The sequence below is a fragment of the Oncorhynchus clarkii genome, chromosome 17 (genome assembly GCF_045791955.1).
Source record: "Oncorhynchus clarkii lewisi isolate Uvic-CL-2024 chromosome 17, UVic_Ocla_1.0, whole genome shotgun sequence".
NCBI lineage: Eukaryota > Metazoa > Chordata > Actinopteri > Salmoniformes > Salmonidae > Oncorhynchus > Oncorhynchus clarkii.
In genome coordinates, this window is record NC_092163.1 from 74,070,845 (window position 1) to 74,090,643 (window position 19,799).

Below are 19,799 nucleotides of genomic sequence, written 5' to 3' on the forward strand. Positions count from 1 at the left end.
AACCCCGAACTCTACCCTGTTATACTGTCACAACCCAGAACGCTACCCTGTTATACTGTCACAACCCAGAACTCTACCCTGTTATACTGTCACAACCCAGAACTCTACCCTGTTATACTGTCACAACCCAGAACTCTACCCTGTTATAGTGTCACAACCCAGAACTCGACCCTGTTATACTGTCACAACCCAGAACTCTACCCTGTTATACTGTCACAACCCAGAACTCTACCCTGTTATACTGTCAAAACCCAGAACTCTACCCTGTTATACTGTCACAACCCAGAACTCTACCCTGTTATACTGTCACAAACCAGAACTCTACCCTGTTATACTGTCACAACCCAGAACTCTACCCTGTTATACTGTCACAACCCAGAACTCTACCCTGTTATACTGTCACAACCCAGAACTCTACCCTGTTATACTGTCACACCACAGAACTCGACCCTGTTATACTGTCACAACCCAGAACTCTACCCTGTTATACTGTCACAACCCAGAACTCGACCCTGTTATACTGTCACAACCCAGAACTCTACCCTGTTATACTGTCACAACCCAGAACTCGACCCTGTTATACTGTCACAACCTAGAACTCTACCCTGTTATACTGTCACAATCCAGAACTCTACCCTGTTATACTGTCACAACCCAGAACTCTACCCTGTTATACTGTCACAACCCAGAACTCGACCCTGTTATACTGTCACAACCCAGAACTCGACCCTGTTATACTGTCACAACCCAGAACTCTACCCTGTTATACTGTCACAACCCAGAACTCGACCCTGTTATACTGTCACAACCCAGAACTCGACCCTGTTATACTGTCACAACCCAGAACTCGACCCTGTTATACTATCCCATTGTGTCTGTCCCCGGTTTATGAAATGTGCTAATTAAAGGCAAGGCATTTTCCAGTTCCTGCAACAACAAAAAATCCCCATATGTGGGAATTCTATAAGTGCCTCTGCTCAACTTTATGCCACTACGCAACTGCGATTATAGAGATCAATAGTCATGGAGTCTTTTTGTAGGCACTAACTCCGCCATGGCTCGTTGGTCAAAGCCTATGGGGAAATTAGTGGAGTTTTTGGATAAACGCTGAGAAGAAGGTCTGTGGTGAACACAGGCTTAGGATATCTGATTCATTTTGTTCCATTTACGTTTTGTTCTTTTTGTGAATCTTTTAGCATTTCTGTAATCGGAAAAAGAGCATGAAGCACATAAGGCTTCATCGTTCATAAAGATCGTGTGAACAGACTGATACTTCATAATTCATAAAGGTTGTGTGAACAGACTGATACTTCATAGTTCATAAAGATCGTGTGAACAGACTGATACTTCATAGTTCATAAAGATCGTGTGAACAGACTGATACTTCATAGTTCATAAAGATCGTGTGAACAGACTGATACTTCATAGTTCATAAAGATCGTGTGAACAGACTGATACTTCATAGTTCATAAAGATCGTGTGAACAGACTGATACTTCATAGTTCATAAAGATCGTGTGAACAGACTGATACTTCATAGTTCATAAAGATCGTGTGAACAGACTGATACTTCATAGTTCATAAAGATCGTGTGAACAGACTGTTTTAGAACAAATTCTTATTTACAATGACGGCCCAACCCCCGGCCAAACCCTCCCCTAACCCAGACGATGCTGGGCTAATTGTGCGCATGGAACTCCCAATCACAGCCGGATGTTATACAGCCTGGATTCGAACCAGGGACTGTAGTGGTGGCTCTTGCACTGAGATGAGGTGCCTTAGACCGCTGCTCCCCTTAGGGGTAACCTTAACCTTAACCCTAACCCCAAAACCAGGGTAGTCAAGTGGTTAGAGCGTTGGACTAGTAAGCGGAAGGTTGCAAATTCAAACCCCTGAGCTGACAAGGCCTGCCCCTGAACAGGCAGTTAACCCACTGTTCCTAGGCCGTCATTGAAAATAAGAATTTGTTCTTTAACTGACTTGACTAGTTAAATAAAGGTAAAAAAAATAACCTTAACCCTGACCCTAACCCTAGTTCATAACCCTAATTCCTAAACCCCCTAGAAATACACATTTTCCTTGTGGGGATTAACAAAATGTCCCCAGTTGGTCAAATGTTTTTTGTTTACTATTCTTGTGGGGATTAACAAAATGTCCCCAGTTGGTCAAATGTTTTTTGTTTACTATTCTTGTGGGGATTAACAAAATGTCCCCAGTTGGTCAAATGTTTTTTGTTTACTATTCTTGTGGGGATTAACAAAATGTCCCCAGTTGGTCAAATGTTTTTTGTTTACTATTCTTGTGGGGATTAACAAAATGTCCCCAGTTGGTCAAATGTTTTTTGTTTACTATTCTTGTGGGGATTAACAAAATGTCCCCAGTTGGTCAAATGTTTTTTGTTTACTATTCTTGTGGGGATTAACAAAATGTCCCCAGTTGGTCAAATGTTTTTTGTTTACTATTCTTGTGGGGATTAACAAAATGTCCCCAGTTGGTCAAATGTTTTTTGTTTACTATTCTTGTGGGGATTAACAAAATGTCCCCAGTTGGTCAAATGTTTTTTGTTTACTATTCTTGTGGGGACTTCTGGTCACCGCAAATATAGTCCAAGACCCCTTAAGGTCAATGCCCCACATCAATCGAATTAGCATAATACAAAAATCCCCCAAATAATCTGTCAGTTTAAGATAGAAATAGAATAATATTGTTGCATTGGATACGTCTCAATGCACAGCATCTGCCCCAGTGGCTCTTCCTCATCTGGGGTGAAAGGTGACAGAGCGAGAGCCGCGTTTGTCAGACCATGAGAGACCCGAAAATCGGTCGTCTCACAAAATCGTCTGTAGTATCCAAACAGTTGATGGTAAAATGAGACTCTCACGAACCCGACAGTGGTCTCTGTTTTTCTCTACGACCTTCACAAGTGTCAGGAGACTCATCTGAAGTTGGTGCTGCCAACTTCTGTCTGTCGTGTCCGAACCGTTTGGGTTACACACTAATATGACCCCTCTGTGTAAAGGTGAGACTCTCACGAACAGGTACATGTTGGTTGCCCACAGGCCTCACAAGACACGTTTTAATCTGTTGTTCCTTGTTGTGAATCTGTTATTCAAAATCAAACAGCTAAATGATCCTTGGTCTGACCCCTCCTCCTATAATGAACTTAGAATGTCGCGGCTGCTACTGTCCTGCTGGAAACCACGTTAGAGACCTGTCTCTCCAGGTTACCAAATCATATCACATTTATTTATAAAGCCCTTCTTACATCAGCTGATGTCACAAAGTGCTGTACAGAAACCCAGCCTGAAACCCCACACAGTAAGCAATGCAGGTGTAGAAGCACGGTGGCTAGGAAAAACTCCATTGTGTGTTTCACACTGTTATCAACACCTGATCAACACCTTAGTATCGGTGTTGTTACCTTCATCATTTCTGATGCTCGTCTTCCGTCGTCTCAACCGGTGTTCTGTGCTTCTACCCACCTGTGTAGCCCTTCAAAATGTTTTACAGGGGTTTTCTTATGCCATATGTATCAAAGGTCTCAGTGTGCTGATTTAGGATCAGTTCTGACTTTTAGATCACAATGAATAAGATTACATGGTCATGGAGAACCTGATCCTAGATCAGCACTCCGACTGAATACTGGTCCTATTAGATTACATGGACAGGGGGACCTGATCCTAGATCAGCACTATGACTGAATACTGGTCCTATTAGATTACATGGACAGGGGGACCTGATCCTAGATCAGCACTATGACTGAATACTGGTCCTTTTAGATCACATGGGCAGGGAGGCCCTGATCCTAGATCAGCACTATGACTGAATACTGGTCCTTTAGATCACATGGACAGGGAGGCCCTGATCCTAGATCAGCACTATGACTGAATACTGGTCCTTTAGATCACATGGACAGGGAGAACCTTGTCCTAGATCAGCACTATGACTGAATACTGGTCCTTTAGATCACATGGACAGGGAGGCCCTGATCCTAGATCAGCACTCCTCCTCTGAGATGCTTGATACGTAGGGCCCCAGGTCTCCTTTGGAAAAAAATGGTTTTGTATTGATTGAAAATGCCACCAGGAGTATTTAAAAAGTAATCACACAGAATCACGTAGAATCTCAAATGGCAGAATCAATCACAGTTCAATTGGAATAGAAGAGAGATGAATCAAGAGATGAATGCCGATGGGGAGGCGTTGTTCACGTTACACAGCCATTCTGGAATTATTTTGTCAAGAGAAAATTGAGCTTCATTATGTAAAATCAACAGCTATGGATGTTGTAAAAAATAAATGGACTTTCTTTCTAAAATGAACAACAATGATCATCATCTGAATAGTTGAATTAACTTTTATTTTATTGTAATTCAGTTGTTCTTAAAGTCCTTCCTTCCCTGGACGGGGACTAAAATGTACCCAGCACTGACTCTTGGGGTGCCCCAAAATAGTACACTAGAACCCCTCTCTATTACCTATTTGTCCTCCAACTTCTGAGAATGGAGCAGTCTTGAATCACAGGAGAGGTTCTCTCGAGACATTTCATCTCGGTTATTCTTTATCCTCTGTACCGTTTATGTCTGGCTCTAAATGTCGTCTGACTGGGAGCCAGCCAAGCACCCGGTGTTGGAAGATTCATGTTTTATTGATGCGTTATCAGTGAAGATAGGTTTCCCTTCCTCTCTACTTCTGACTTTCTGTCTCGCTCCTTCCCTTCTGCCCTATCTCTCGCATTCCTTCTCTCTCTCCCCCATCTCTCTCTCCACCATCTCGCTCTCCATCTCTCTCTCCACCATCTCTCTCTCCACCATCTCTCACTCCATCTCACTCTCCACCATCTCTCTCCACCAATTCAATTCAATTCAAGGGGCTTTATTGGCATGGGAAACATGTGTTAACATTGCCAAAGCAAGTGAGGTAGATAATATACAAAAGTGAAATAAACAATAAAATTAACAGTAAGCATTTCACATACAGAAATTCCAAAACAATAAAGACATTACAAATGTCATATTATACATATATATATATATATATATATACAGTGCCTTGCGAAAGTATTCGGCCCCCTTGAACTTTGCGACCTTTTGCCACATTTCAGGCTTCAAACATAAAGATATAAAACTGTATTTTTTTGTGAAGAATCAACAACAAGTGGGACACAATCATGAAGTGGAACGACATTTATTGGGTCTTTCAAACTTTTTTAACAAATCAAAAACTGAAAAATTGGGCGTGCAAAATTATTCAGCCCCCTTAAGTTAATACTTTGTAGCGCCACCTTTTGCTGCGATTACAGCTGTAAGTCGCTTGGGGTATGTCTCTATCAGTTTTGCACATCGAGAGACTGACATTTTTTCCCATTCATCCTTGCAAAACAGCTCGAGCTCAGTGAGGTTGGATGGAGAGCATTTGTGAACAGCAGTTTTCAGTTCTTTCCACAGATTCTCGATTGGATTCAGGTCTGGACTTTGACTTGGCCATTCTAACACCTGGATATGTTTATTTTTGAACCATTCCATTGTAGATTTTGCTTTATGTTTTGGATCATTGTCTTGTTGGAAGACAAATCTCTGTCCCAGTCTCAGGTCTTTTGCAGACTCCATCAGGTTTTCTTCCAGAATGGTCCTGTATTTGGCTCCATCCATCTTCCCATCAATTTTAACCATCTTCCCTGTCCCTGCTGAAGAAAAGCAGGCCGTGGGGATGGTGTGTTCAGCTGTGTTGCTTTTACGCCAAACATAACGTTTTGCATTGTTGCCAAAAAGTTAAATTTTGGTTTCATCTGACCAGAGCACCTTCTTCCACATGTTTGGTGTGTCTCCCAGGTGGCTTGTGGCAAACTATAAACAACACTTTTTTATGGATATCTTTAAGAAATGGCTTTCTTCTTGCAACTCTTCCATGAAGGCCAGATTTGTGCAATATACGACTGATTGTTGTCCTATGGACAGAGTCTCCCACCTCAGCTGTAGATCTCTGCAGTTCATCCAGAGTGATCATGGGCCTCTTGGCTGCATCTCTGATCAGTCTTCTCATTGTATGAGCTGAAAGTTTAGAGGGACGGCCAGGTCTTGGTAGATTTGCAGTGGTCTGATACTCCTTCCATTTCAATATTATCGCTTGCACAGTGCTCCTTGGGATGTTTAAAGCTTGGGAAATCTTTTTGTATCCAAATCCGGCATTAAACTTCTTCACAACAGTATCTCGGACCTGCCTGGTGTGTTCCTTGTTCTTCATGATGCTCTCTGCGCTTTTAACGGACCTCTGAGACTATCACAGTGCAGGTGCATTTATATGGAGACTTGATTACACACAGGTGGATTGTATTTATCATCATTAGTCATTTAGGTCAACATTGGATCATTCAGAGATCCTCACTGAACTTCTGGAGAGAGTTTGCTGCACTGAAAGTAAAGGGGCTGAATAATTTTGCACGCCCAATTTTTCAGTTTTTGATTTGTTAAAAAAGTTTGAAATATCCAATAAATGTCGTTCCACTTCATGATTGTGTCCCACTTGTTGTTGATTCTTCACAAAAAAATACAGTTTTATATCTTTATGTTTGAAGCCTGAAATGTGGCAAAAGGTCGCAAAGTTCAGGGGGGCCAAATACTTTCGCAAGGCACTGTATATATATATATATATACAGTGTTGTAACAATGTACAAATGGTTAAAAGAACAGAAGGGAAAATAAATATAAATATGGGTTGTATTTACAATGGTGTTTGTTCTTCACTTGTTGCCCTTTTCTTGTGGCAACAGGTCACAAATCTTGCTGCTGTGATGGCACACTGTGGAATTTCCCCCAGTAGATATGGGAGTTTATCAAAATTGGATTTGTTTTCAAATTCTTTGTGGATCTGTGTAATCTGAGGGAAATATGTATCTCTAATAATGTCATACATTGGGCAGGAGGTTAGGAAGTGCAGCTCAGTTTCCACTTGATTTTGTGGGCAGTGAGCACATAGCCTGTCTTCTCTTGAGAGCCAGGTCTGTCTACGGCGGCCTTTCTCAATAGCAAGGCTATGCTCACTAAGTCTGTATATAGTCAAAGCTTTCCTTAAGTTTGGGTCAGTCACAGTGGACAGGTGTACTCTCTGTTTAGGGCCAAATAGCATTCTCTCTCTCTGGCTCTCCTTCCCTTCTCCCCCATCTCTCTCTCCATCTCTCACTTTTTCCTCCTCCTCCTTCTCCCTCTGTTTCTCAATCTGAATAATTAATGGATCAACAGAAATAGCTGTGAACAAGCTGCAGCCCACCCATTGGCACCAGCCTTTGGAGTCTACAGCATTCAACTATTGGGTCTCCACAGCGTACCGCCACCATTCTGCTCCCTGTCTACGCCGTTTCACTAAACTTCATAAACAACCACTTACAAAACATGTATGTGTGTTCCAAATGACACCCTATCCCCTATGTAGTGCACTACTTTTGACCAGGACCTATAGGGCTGTAGTGCACTACTTTTGACCAGGGCCTATAGGGCTGTAGTGCACTACTTTTGACCAGGACCTATAGGGCTGTAGTGCACTACTATTGACCAGGATCCAATGACACCCTATTCCCTATGTAGTACATTACATTCTAACAATACACCATTTAACCGCTGTTATGTCCTGTTTTGCCATACACTGCAGACGTTGGCCCATTTCACAGAACCATGGAACTGCCTCCCTGTGCTGTGCCTCTGTGCTGTGTCTCTGTGCTGTGTCTCTGTGCTGTGTCTCTGTGCTGTGTCTCTGTGCTGTGCCTCTGTGCTGTGTCTCTGTGCTGTGTCTCTGTGCTGTGTGTCTGTGCTGTGTCTCTGTGCTGTGTCCCTGTGCTGTGTCTCTGTGCTGTGTCTCTGTGCTGTGTCCCTGTGCTGTGTCCCTGTGCTGTGTCTCTGTGCTGTGTCCCTGTGCTGTGTCTCTGTGCTGTCTCTGTGCTGTCTGTGCTTTGTATCTGTGCTGTGTCCCTGTGCTGTGTCTCTGTGCTGTGTCCCTGTGCTGTGTCCCTGTGCTGTGTCCCTGTGCTGTGTCTCTGTGCTGTGTCCCTGTGCTGTCTCTGTGCTGTGTCTCTGTGCTGTGTCTCTGTGCTGTGTCTCTGTGCTGTCTGTGCTGTGCCCCTGTGCTGTGTCTCTGTGCTGTGTCTCTGTGCTGTGTCCCTGTGCTGTGTCTCTGTGCTGTGTCCCTGTGCTGTGTCCCTGTGCTGTGTCTCTGTGCTGTGTATCTGTGCTGTGTCTCTGTGCTGTCTGTGCTGTGCCCCTGTGCTGTGTCTCTGTGCTGTGTCTCTGTGCTGTGTCTCTGTGCTGTGTCTGTGTGCTGTGTCTCAGTGCTGTGTCTGTGTTGTGTCAGTGCTGTGTCTCTGTGCTGTTTCTCTGTGCTGTGTCTCTGTGCTGTTTCTCCGTGCTGTGTCTCTGTGCTGTGTCTCTGTGCTGTGTCTCTGTGCTGTGTCTCTGTGCTGTTTCGCCATACACTGCAGGCGTTTTACAGAACCATGGAACTGCCTCCTAATTTGAAGGGGTGTCCACATACTTTTGTGTATTCAGTATAGTGTATATATTTATATAATAATACAATTGCTCAGAGAAAAATATTTTGTTTAAGAAGTAATATTTTTTTTTCAAAAGATGTTTCAAAATTATTGGCACCCCTAAAGATTTTTAAGTAATAAATACAAAAAACTGAAATCTGCATGAACACAATACAATAGCAATAATGAGACTATATACAGGGGGTACCAAGTCAATGTGCAGGGGTACAGGTTAGTAATGAGACTATATACAGGGGGTACCAAGTCAATGTGCAGGGGTACAGGTTAGTAATGAGACTATATACAGGGGGTACCAAGTCAATGTGCAGGGGTACAGGTTAGTAATGAGACTATACACAGGGGGTACCAAGTCAATGTGCAGGGGTACAGGTTAGTAATGAGACTATATACAGGGGGTACCAAGTCAATGTGCAGGGGTACAGGTTAGTAATGAGACTATATACAGGGGGTACCAAGTCAATGTGCAGGGGTACAGGTTAGTAATGAGACTATATACAGGGGGTACCAAGTCAATGTGCAGGGGTACAGGTTAGTAATGAGACTATATACAGGGGGTACCAAGTCAATGTGCAGGGGTACAGGTTAGTAATGAGACTATATACAGGGGGTACCAAGTCAATGTGCAGGGGTACAGGTTAGTAATGAGACTATATACAGGGGGTACCAAGTCAATGTGCAGGGGTACAGGTTAGTAATGAGACTATATACAGGGGGTACCAAGTCAATGTGCAGGGGTACAGGTTAGTAATGAGACTATATACAGGGGGTACCAAGTCAATGTGCAGGGGTACAGGTTAGTAATGAGACTATATACAGGGGGTACCAAGTCAATGTGCAGGGGTACAGGTTAGTAATGAGACTATATACAGGGGGTACCAAGTCAATGTGCAGGGGTACAGGTTAGTAATGAGACTATATACAGGGGGTACCAAGTCAATGTGCAGGGGTACAGGTTAGTAATGAGACTATATACAGGGGGTACCAAGTCAATGTGCAGGGGTACAGGTTAGTAATGAGACTATATACAGGGGGTACCAAGTCAATGTGCAGGGGTACAGGTTAGTAATGAGACTATATACAGGGGGTACCAAGTCAATGTGCAGGGGTACAGGTTAGTAATGAGACTATATACAGGGGGTACCAAGTCAATGTGCAGGGGTCATTTGTACATGTAGATAATTAACAGCGAGTAGCAGCAGTGTAAAAACAAAGGTGAGTGGAGGGTGTCAATGTAAATAGTCCAGGTGGCCATTTGGTTAGTTGTTCAGGAGTCTTATGACTTGGGGGTAGAAGCTGTTAAAAAGCCTTCTGGACCTAGACTTGGCGCTCCGGTACCGATTGCCGTGCAGTAGCAGAGAGAACAGTCTATGACTTGGGTGGCTGGAGTCTTTGTCAATTTTATGGGCCTTCCTCCGCCTGGTATAGGGGTCCTGGATGGCAGGAAGCTTGGCCCCAGTGATGTACTGGGCCGTACGCACTACCCTCTGTAGTGCCTTGCGGTCGGATGCCGAGCAGTTTCCATACCAGGCTGTCTGCTCTCAAGGGTGCAGCTGTAGAACTTTTTGAGGATCTGGGGACCAATGCCAAATCTTTCATCCCCCTATTTATCCCCCTCTTCATCCCCCACCTCATCCCCCATTTTTCCCGTTCCTACTGTCTCCACTCCCCCTCCTTCTCTCCAACTGTCTCCACTCTCTTGCCAACTCACACCTTCCTCTTCCTTCCTCCTTTCCTCCCTTCCTCCCTCTCTCTCTCCATCTCACCCTACATCTCTCTACCCCTCTCTCCTCCTCCTTTCTTCTCTCTCTCTCCCTTCCTCTCCCTTCCTCCCTCTCTTCCTCTCCCTTCCACCCCCTCTCTCTCCATCTCTCCCTACATCTCTCTACCCCTCTCTCCTCCTCCTTTCTTCTCTCTCTCTCCCTTCCTCTCCCTTCCTCCCTCTCTTCCTCTCCCTTCCACCCCCTCTCTCTCCATCTCTCCCTACATCTCTCTAACCCTCTCTCCACCCCTTTCTTCTCTCTCTCTCTCCCTTCCTCTCCCTTCCTCCCTCTCTTCCTCTCCTTTCCTCCCTCTCTCTCTTCATCTCGCCCTACATCTCTCTACCCCTCTCTCCTCCCCTTTCTTCTCTCTCTCTCTCCCTTCCTCTCCCTTCCTCCCTCTCTTCCTCTCCCTTCCTCCCTCTCTCTCTCCATCTCGCCCTACATCTCTCTACCCCTCTCTCCTCCTCCTTTCTTCTCTCTCTCTCTCCCTTCCTCTCCCTTTCTCCCTCTCTTCCTCTCCCTTCCTCCCTCTCTTCCTCTCCCTTCCTCCCTCTCTCTCTCCATCTCGCCCTACATCTCTCTAACCCTCTCGCCTCCCCTTTCTTCTCTCTCTCCTTCCCTTCCTCCCTTCCTCCCTTTCTCCCTTTCTCTCTCTCTGTAGGGTAAGATGAGGTGATTAGTGGGCATTCTCTGCCTCAGTAATTAGAATGACAGAGCAGAGCAGAGGCAGATCAAGGAGACACACACTCACACACGCACACACACGCAAGCACGCACGCACGCACGTACGCACGCACGCACACACACACACACAAACACACACACACACACACACACACACACACACACACACACACACACACACACACACACACACACACACACACACACACACATACACACACACATACACACAGAGGGTAGACGAAGCTGGATCAAGGAAACACATGACTTCCTCTACGTTTCAGGAGTGTGTTTTACGGTGGTATCACATCCCTCTGTTGTCTCTCTGACAGGTGTGTGTCTCAGAGAGGGAGAATAATAATGAACAGAGGGTCTATAGATTTGTGTGGTTAGAAGATGTATAATTGCTGAATGATTGATAATAACTTAATACCTTGTATTTTCTTCCAATTTCTCCCCTTACCTTCCTTTTCCCTCTCTCTCTCTCTCTCTCTCTCTCTCTCTCTCTCTCTCTCTCTCTCTCTCCCTCTCTCCCTCTCTCTCTCTCTCTCTCTGTCTGTCTGTCTGTCTGTCTGTCTGTCTGTCTGTCTGTCTGTCTGTCTGTCTGTCTGTCTGTCTGTCTGTCTGTCTGTCTCTCTCTCTCTCTCTCTCTCTCTCTCTCTCTCTATCTCTCTCTCTCTCTTTGCTCTCTCTCTCTCCTCCTCATCCTCTAGTTTGGTAGAACAGAGGTGATTGACAACACTCTAAACCCAGACTTTGTCAGGAAGTACATCCTGGACTATTTCTTTGAGGAGAAGCAGAATCTACGCTTTGACTTGTGAGTGATTATTTGCTTTAAACAGTATTCATGTTGAGTCCCCACACAGATTACCCTCTGTTCCCTTGCTTTAAACACTATTCATGTTGAGTCCCCACACAGATTACCCTCTGTTCCCTTGATTTTCTCTCTGTCTGTGTCTGTATGTTTCTGTATGTCTGTCTGTCTCTGTCTGTCTCTTTATGTCTCTGTATGTCTCTTTGTGTCTATGTATGTCTCTGTATGTCTCTGTCTGTCTCTGTATGTCTCTGTCTATGTCTGTCTGTCTGTCTCTGTATGTCTCTGTCTATGTCTGTCTGTCTGTCTCTGTATGCCTCTGTATGTCTCTGTGTGTCTCTTTATGTCTCTGTCTGTCTCTGTCTGTATGTCTCTGTATGTCTCTGTTTGTCTCTGTCTGTCTCTGTATGGCTGTCTGTCTCTGTCTGTCACTGTTTGTCTCTGTATGTATCTGTATGTCTGTCTGTCTGTCTCTGTCTGTCTCTGTTTGTCTGTCTCTGTATGAATCTGTATGTCTCTGTCTGTCTCTGTATGTCTGTCTGTCTCTGTCTGTCTCTGTATGTCTGTCTGTCTGTCTGTCTCTGTCTGTCTCTGTTTGTCTGTCTCTGTATGAATCTGTATGTCTCTGTCTGTCTCTGTCTGTCTCTGTATGTCTGTCTGTCTTCGTCTGTCTCTGTTTGTCTCTGTATGTCTCTGTATGTCTGTCTGTCTGTCTCTGCCTGTCTCTGTTTGTCTGTCTCTGTATGTCTCTGTATGTCTCTGTCTGTCTCTGTCTGTCTCTGTATGTCTCTGTATGTCTGTCTGTCTCTGTATGTCTCTGTCTGTCTCTGTATGTCTCTGTCTGTCTGTCTGTCTGTCTGTCTGTCTGTCTGTCTGTCTGTCTGTCTGTCTCCGTCTGTCTCCGTCTGTCTCTGTATGTGTCTGTCTGTCTCTGTATGTCTCTGTCTGTCTGTCTCAGTCTGTCTCTGTATGTCTCTGTCTGTATGTCTGTCTGTCTGTCTGTCTGTCTCTCTCTGTCTGTCTCTGTTTGTCTCTGTCTGTCTGTCTGTCTGTCTGTCTGTCTGTCTGTCTGTCTGTCTGTCTGTCTGTCTGACTGTCTGTCTGTCTGTCTGTCTGTCTGTCTCAGTCTGTCTGTGTCCGTCTGTCTCAGTCTGTCTGTGTCCGTCTGTCTGTCTGTCTGTCTGTGTCTGTCTCAGTCTGTCTGTATGTCTGTCTGTCTCCGTCTGTCTCTGTCTGTGTCTCTGTATGTCTCTCTATGTCTCTGTATGTCTGTCTCTGTCTGTCTCTGTATGTCTGTCTGTCTCTGTCTCTGTCTGTCTGTCTGTCAATTCAATTCAATTCAAGGGCTTTATTGGCATGGGAAACATGTGTTAACATTGCCAAAGCAAAAAATGAACAGTAAACATTACACATGCAGAAGTTTCAAAACAGTAAAGACATTACAAATGTCATATTATATATATATATATATACAGTGTTTTAACAATGTACAAATGGTTAAAGGACACAAGATAAAATAAATAAGCATAAATATGGGTTGTATTTACAATGGTGTTTGTTCTTCACTGGTTGCCCTTTTCTCGTGGCAACAGGTCACAGATCTTGCTGCTGTGATGGCACACTGTGGAATTTCACCCAGTAGATATGGGAGTTTATCAAAATTGGATTTGTTTTCGAATTCTTTGTGGATCTGTGTAATCTGAGGGAAATATGTCTCTCTAATATGGTCATACATTGGGCAGGAGGTTAGGAAGTGCAGCTCAGTTTCCACCTCATTTTGTGGGCAGTGAGCACATAGCCTGTCTTCTCTCTTTCTCAATAGCAAGGCTATGCTCACTGAGTCTGTACATAGTCAAAGCTTTCCTTAATTTTGGGTCAGTCACAGTGGTCATGTATTCTGCCTCTGTGTACTCTCTGTGTAGGGCCAAATACCATTCTAGTTTGCTCTGTTTTTTTGTTAATTCTTTCCAATGTGTCAAGTAATTATCTTTTTGTTTTCTCATGATTTGGTTGGGTCTAATTGTGCTGCTGTCCTGGGGCTCTGTAGGGTGTGTTTGTGTTTGTGAACAGAGCCCCAGGACCAGCTTGCTTAGGGGACTCTTCTCCAGGTTCATCTCTCTGTAGGTGATGGCTTTGTAATGGCTTTCACTTCCGGCGCCGACAGAGATGGCCGCCTCGCTTCGCGTTCCTAGGAAACTATGCAGTTTTTTGTTTTTTTACGTGTTATTTCTTACATTAGTACCCCAGGTCATCTTAGGTTTCATTACATACAGTCGAGAAGAACTACTGAATATAAGATCAGCGTCAACTCACCATCAGTACGACCAAGAATATGTTTTTCGCGACGCGGACCCTGTGTTCTGCCTTACAAACAGGACAACGGAGTGGATCCTTTGCAGCGACCCAAAAAAACGACTCCGAAAGAGAGGGAAACGAGGCGGTCTTCTGGTCAGACTCCGGAGACGGGCACACCGCACACCACTCCCTAGCATTCTTCTTGCCAATGTCCAGTCTCTTGAAAACAAGGTTGATGAAATCCGAGCAAGGGTAGCATTCCAGAGGGACATCAGAGACTGTAACGTCCTTTGCTTCACTGAAACATGGCTCACTGGAGAGACTCTATCCGAAGCGGTGCAGCCAACGGGTTTCTCCACGCATCGCGCTGACAGAAACAAACATCTTTCTGGTAAGAAGAGGGGCGGGGGCGTATGCCTCATGGCCAACGTGACATGGTGTGATGAAAGAAACATACAGGAACTCAAATCCTTCTGTTCACCTGATTTAGAATTCCTCACAATCAAATGTAGACCGCATTATCTACCAAGAGAATTCTCTTCGATTATAATCACAGCCGTATATATCCCCCCCCAAGCAGACACATCGATGGCTCTGAACGAACTTTATTTAACTCTCTGCAAACTGGAAACGATTTATCCGGAGGCTGCATTCATTGTAGCTGGGGATTTTAACAAGGCTAATCTGAAAACAAGACTCCCCAAATTTTATCAGCATATCGATTGCGCAACCAGGGGTGGAAAGACCTTGGATCATTGTTACTCTAACTTCCGCGACGCATATAAGGCCCTGCCCCGCCCCCCTTTTGGAAAAGCTGACCACGACTCCATTTTGTTGATCCCTGCCTACAGACAGAAACTAAAACAAGAGGCTCCCATGCTGAGGTCTGTCCAACGCTGGTCCGACCAAGCTGACTCCACACTCCAAGACTGCTTCCATCACGTGGACTGGGAGATGTTTCGTATTGCGTCAGATAACAACATTGACGAATACGCTGATTCGGTGTGCGAGTTCATTAGAACGTGCGTTGAAGATGTCGTTCCCATAGCAACGATTAAAACATTCCCTAACCAGAAACCGTGGATTGATGGCAGCATTCGTGTGAAACTGAAAGCGCGAACCACTGCTTTTAATCAGGGCAAGGTGTCTGGTAACATGACCGAATACAAACAGTGCAGCTATTCCCTCCGCAAGGCTATCAAACAAGCTAAGCGCCAGTACAGAGACAAAGTAGAATCTCAATTCAACGGCTCAGACACAAGAGGCATGTGGCAGGGTCTACAGTCAATCACGGACTACAGGAAGAAATCCAGCCCAGTCACGGACCAGGATGTCTTGCACCCAGGCAGACTAAATAACTTTTTTGCCCGCTTTGAGGACAATACAGTGCCACTGACACGGCCTGCAACGAAAACATGCGGTCTCTCCTTCACTGCAGCCGAGGTGAGTAAGACATTTAAACGTGTTAACCCTCGCAAGGCTGCAGGCCCAGACGGCATCCCCAGCCGCGCCCTCAGAGCATGCGCAGACCAGCTGGCCGGTGTGTTTACGGACATATTCAATCAATCCCTATACCAGTCTGCTGTTCCCACATGCTTCAAGAGGGCCACCATTGTTCCTGTTCCCAAGAAAGCTAAGGTAACTGAGCTAAACAACTACCGCCCCGTAGCACTCACATCCGTCATCATGAAGTGCTTTGAGAGACTAGTCAAGGACCATATCACCTCCACCCTACCTGACACCCTAGACCCACTCCAATTTGCTTACCGCCCAAATAGGTCCACAGACGATGCAATCTCAACCACACTGCACACTGCCCTAACCCATCTGGACAAGAGGAATACCTATGTGAGAATGCTGTTCATCGACTACTGGGTCTCGACCCCGCCCTGTGCAACTGGGTACTGGACTTCCTGACGGGCCGCCCCCAGGTGGTGAGGGTAGGCAACAACATCTCCTCCCCGCTGATCCTCAACACTTGGGCCCCACAAGGGTGCGTTCTGAGCCCTCTCCTGTACTCCCTGTTCACCCACGACTGCGTGGCCACGCACGCCTCCAACTCAATCATCAAGTTTGCGGACGACACAACAGTGGTAGGCTTGATTACCAACAACGACGAGACGGCCTAGTGTGTGGTGTCAGGAAAATAACCTCACACTCAACGTCAACAAAACTAAGGAGATGATTGTGGACTTCAGGAAACAGCAGAGGGAACACCCCCCTATCCACATCGATGGAACAGTAGTGGAGAGGGTAGCAAGTTTTAAGTTCCTCGGCATACACATCACAGACAAACTGAATTGGTCCACTCACACAGACAGCATCGTGAAGAAGGCGCAGCAGCGCCTCTTCAACCTCAGGAGGCTGAAGAAATTCGGCTTGTCACCAAAAGCACTCACAAACTTCTACAGATGCACAATCGAGAGCATCCTGGCGGGCTGTATCACCGCCTGGTATGGCAACTGCACCGCCCTCAACCGTAAGGCTCTCCAGAGGGTAGTGAGGTCTGCACAACGCATCACCGGGGGCAAACTACCTGCCCTCCAGGACACCTACACCACCCGATGTCACAGGAAGGCCATAAAGATCATCAAGGACATCAACCACCCGAGCCACTGCCTGTTCACCCCGCTATCATCCAGAAGGCGAGGTCAGTACAGGTGCATCAAAGCTGGGACCGAGAGACTGAAAAACAGCTTCTATCTCAAGGCCATCAGACTGTTAAACAGCCACCACTAACACTGAGTGGCTGCTGCCAACACACTGACACTGGCTCAACTCCAGCCACTTTAATAATGGGAATTGATGGGAAATGATGTAAATATATCACTAGCCACTTTAAACAATGCTACCTTATATAATGTTACTTACCCTACATTATTCATCTCATATGCATACGTATATACTGTACTCTATATCATCGACTGTATCCTTATGTAATACATGTATCACTAGCCACTTTAAACTATGCCACTTTGTTTACATACTCATCTCATTTGTACATACTGTACTCGATACCATCTACTGTATCTTGCCTATGCTGCTCTGTACCATCACTCATTCATATATCCTTATGTACATATTATTTATCCCCTTACACTGTGTACAAGACAGTAGTTTTGGAATTGTTAGTTAGATTACTTGTTATTACTGCATTGTCGGAACTAGAAGCACAAGCATTTCGCTACACTCGCATTAACATCTGCTAACCATGTGTATGTGACAAATAAAATTTTATTATTATTATTATTTGATTTAATGGAAGGTTTGTGAATCTCTTCCTTTAAGGTGGTTATAGAATTTAACAGCTCTTTTCTGGATTTTGATAATTAGTGGGTATCGGCCTAATTCTGATCTGCATGCATTATTTGGTGTTCTACGTTGTACACGGAGGATATTTTTGCAGAATTCTGCGTGCAGAGTCTCAATTTGGTGTTTGTCCCATTTTGTGAAGTCTTGGTTGGTGAGCGGACCCCAGACCTCACAACCATTAAGGGCGATGGGCTCTATGACTGATTCAAGTATTTTTAGCCAAATCCTAATTGGTATGTTGAAATTTATGTTCCTTTTGATGGCATAGAATGCTTTGTGGAAGTTACCTGTGGCGCTGATGTTTAGGCCAAGGTATGTATAGTTTTTTGTGTGCTCTAGGGCAACAGTGTCTAGATGGAATTTATATTTGTGGTCCTGGTGACTGGACCTTTTTTGGAACACCATTATTTTTGGTCTTACTGAGATTTACTGTCAGGGCCCAGGTCTGACAGAATCTGTGCATAAGATCTAGGTGCTGCTGTAGGCCCTCCTTGGTTGGTGACAGAAGCACCAGATCATCAGCAAACAGCAGACATTTGACTTCGGGTGAGGCCGGGTGCTGCAGACTTTTCTAGTGCCCGCGCCAATTCGTTGATATATATGTTGAAGAGGGTGGGGCTTAAGCTGCATCCCTGTCTCACCCTACGACCCTGTGTGAAGAAATGTGTGTGTTTTTTGCCAATTTTAACCGCACACTTGTTGTTTGTGTACATTCATTTTATAATGTCGTATGTTTTACCCCCAACACCACTTTCCATCAGTTTGTATAGCAGACCCTCATGCCAAATTGAGTCAAAGGCTTTTTTGAAATCAACAAAGCATGAGAAGACTTTGCCTTTGTTTTGGTTTGTTTGGTTGTCAATTAGGGTGTGCATTTGGTAAAAAGCCAATTTGACATTTGCTCAGTACATTGTTTTCATTGAGGAAGTGTACGAGTCTGCTGTTAATGCAGAGGATTTTCCCAAGGTTACTGTTGACGCATATTCCACGGTAGTTATTGGGGTCAAATTTGTCTCCACTTTTGTGGATTGGGGTGATCAGTCCTTGGTTCCAAATATTGGGGAAGATGCCAGAGCTAAGGATGATGTTAAATAGTTTTAGTATAGCCAATTGGAATTTGTTGTCTGTATATTTGATCATTTCATTGAGGATACCATCAACACCACAGGCCTTTTTGGGTTGGGGGGTTTTTATTTTGTCCTGTAACTCATTCAATGTAATTGGAGAATCCAGTGGGTTCTGGTAGTCTTTAATAGTTGATTCTAAGATCTGTATTTGATCATGTATATGTTTTTGCTCTTTATTCTTTGTTATAGAGCCAAAAAGTTTGGAGAAGTGGTTTACCCATACATCTCCATTTTGGATAGATAATTCTTGTTGTTGTTGTTTGTTTAGTGTTTTCCAATTTTCCCAGAAGTGGTTAGAGTCTATGGATTCTTCAATTACATTGAGCTGATTTCTGACATGCTGTTCCTTCTTTTTCCGTAGTGTATTTCTGTATAGTTTTAGTGATTCACCATAGTGAAGGCGTAGACTCAGGTTTTCCGGGTCTCTATGTTTTTGGTTGGACAGGTTTCTCAATTTCTTTCTTAGATTTTTGCATTCTTCATCAAACCATTTGTCATTATTGTTAATTTTCTTCTGGTTTTCTATTTGAGATTTTTAGATTTGATAGGGAAGCTGAGAGGTCAAATATATTGTTAAGATTTTCTACTGCCAAGTTTACACCTTCACTATTACAGTGCAACGTTTTACCCAGGAAATTGTCTAAAGGGGATTGAATTTGTTGTTGCCTTATTGTTTTTTGGTAGGTTTCCAAACTGCATTCCTTCCATCTATAGCATTTCTTAATGTTACTCAGTTCCTTTGACTTTGATGCCTCAGGTGTTTGTCCCCCTGTGTGCTGAAGGTGTCAGGATCTTGTCCGGTTCTGGCATTTAGGTCGCCACTGACTAGTACATGTCCCTGGGCCTGGAAATGATTGATTTCCCCCTCCAGGATGGAGAAGCTGTCTTCATTAAAATATGGGGATTCTAGTGGGGGGATATAGGTAGCACACAGGAGGACATTTTTCTCTGTTAGGATAATTTCCTTTTGAATTTCTAGCCAAATGTAGAATGTTCCTGTTTTGATTAATTTAATGTAGTGTGTTAGGTCTGCTCTATACCAAATTAACATACCCCCTTCCCTGTTTCACACCTGGTAGTTTGGTGGATGGGACTACCAGCTCTCTGTAACCTAGAGGGCAACCAGTGGGTCCGTCTCCTCTATACCAGGTTTCTTGCAGGATGATAATGTCTGTATTACCGATTTCTTTGGTGATGTCCGGGTTCCTGCTCTTTAGGCCAAAGGCAGATGACCTCAGGCCTTGGATATTCCAGGATGATATAGTGAAGG

General features: G+C 44.5%; 1 protein-coding gene across 1 annotated transcript in view; it reads left to right on the top strand.

Moving 5' to 3' along the window:
- Positions 1–19,799, top strand: part of LOC139369925 (copine-5-like) — a 353,457-nt gene that overhangs the window by 59,303 nt on the left and 274,355 nt on the right. Inside the window, exon 5 of the mRNA XM_071109208.1 lies at positions 11,695–11,798. Within this exon, the coding sequence (XP_070965309.1) occupies positions 11,695–11,798 (104 nt within the window). The remainder of the gene's footprint in view (positions 1–11,694; positions 11,799–19,799) is intronic.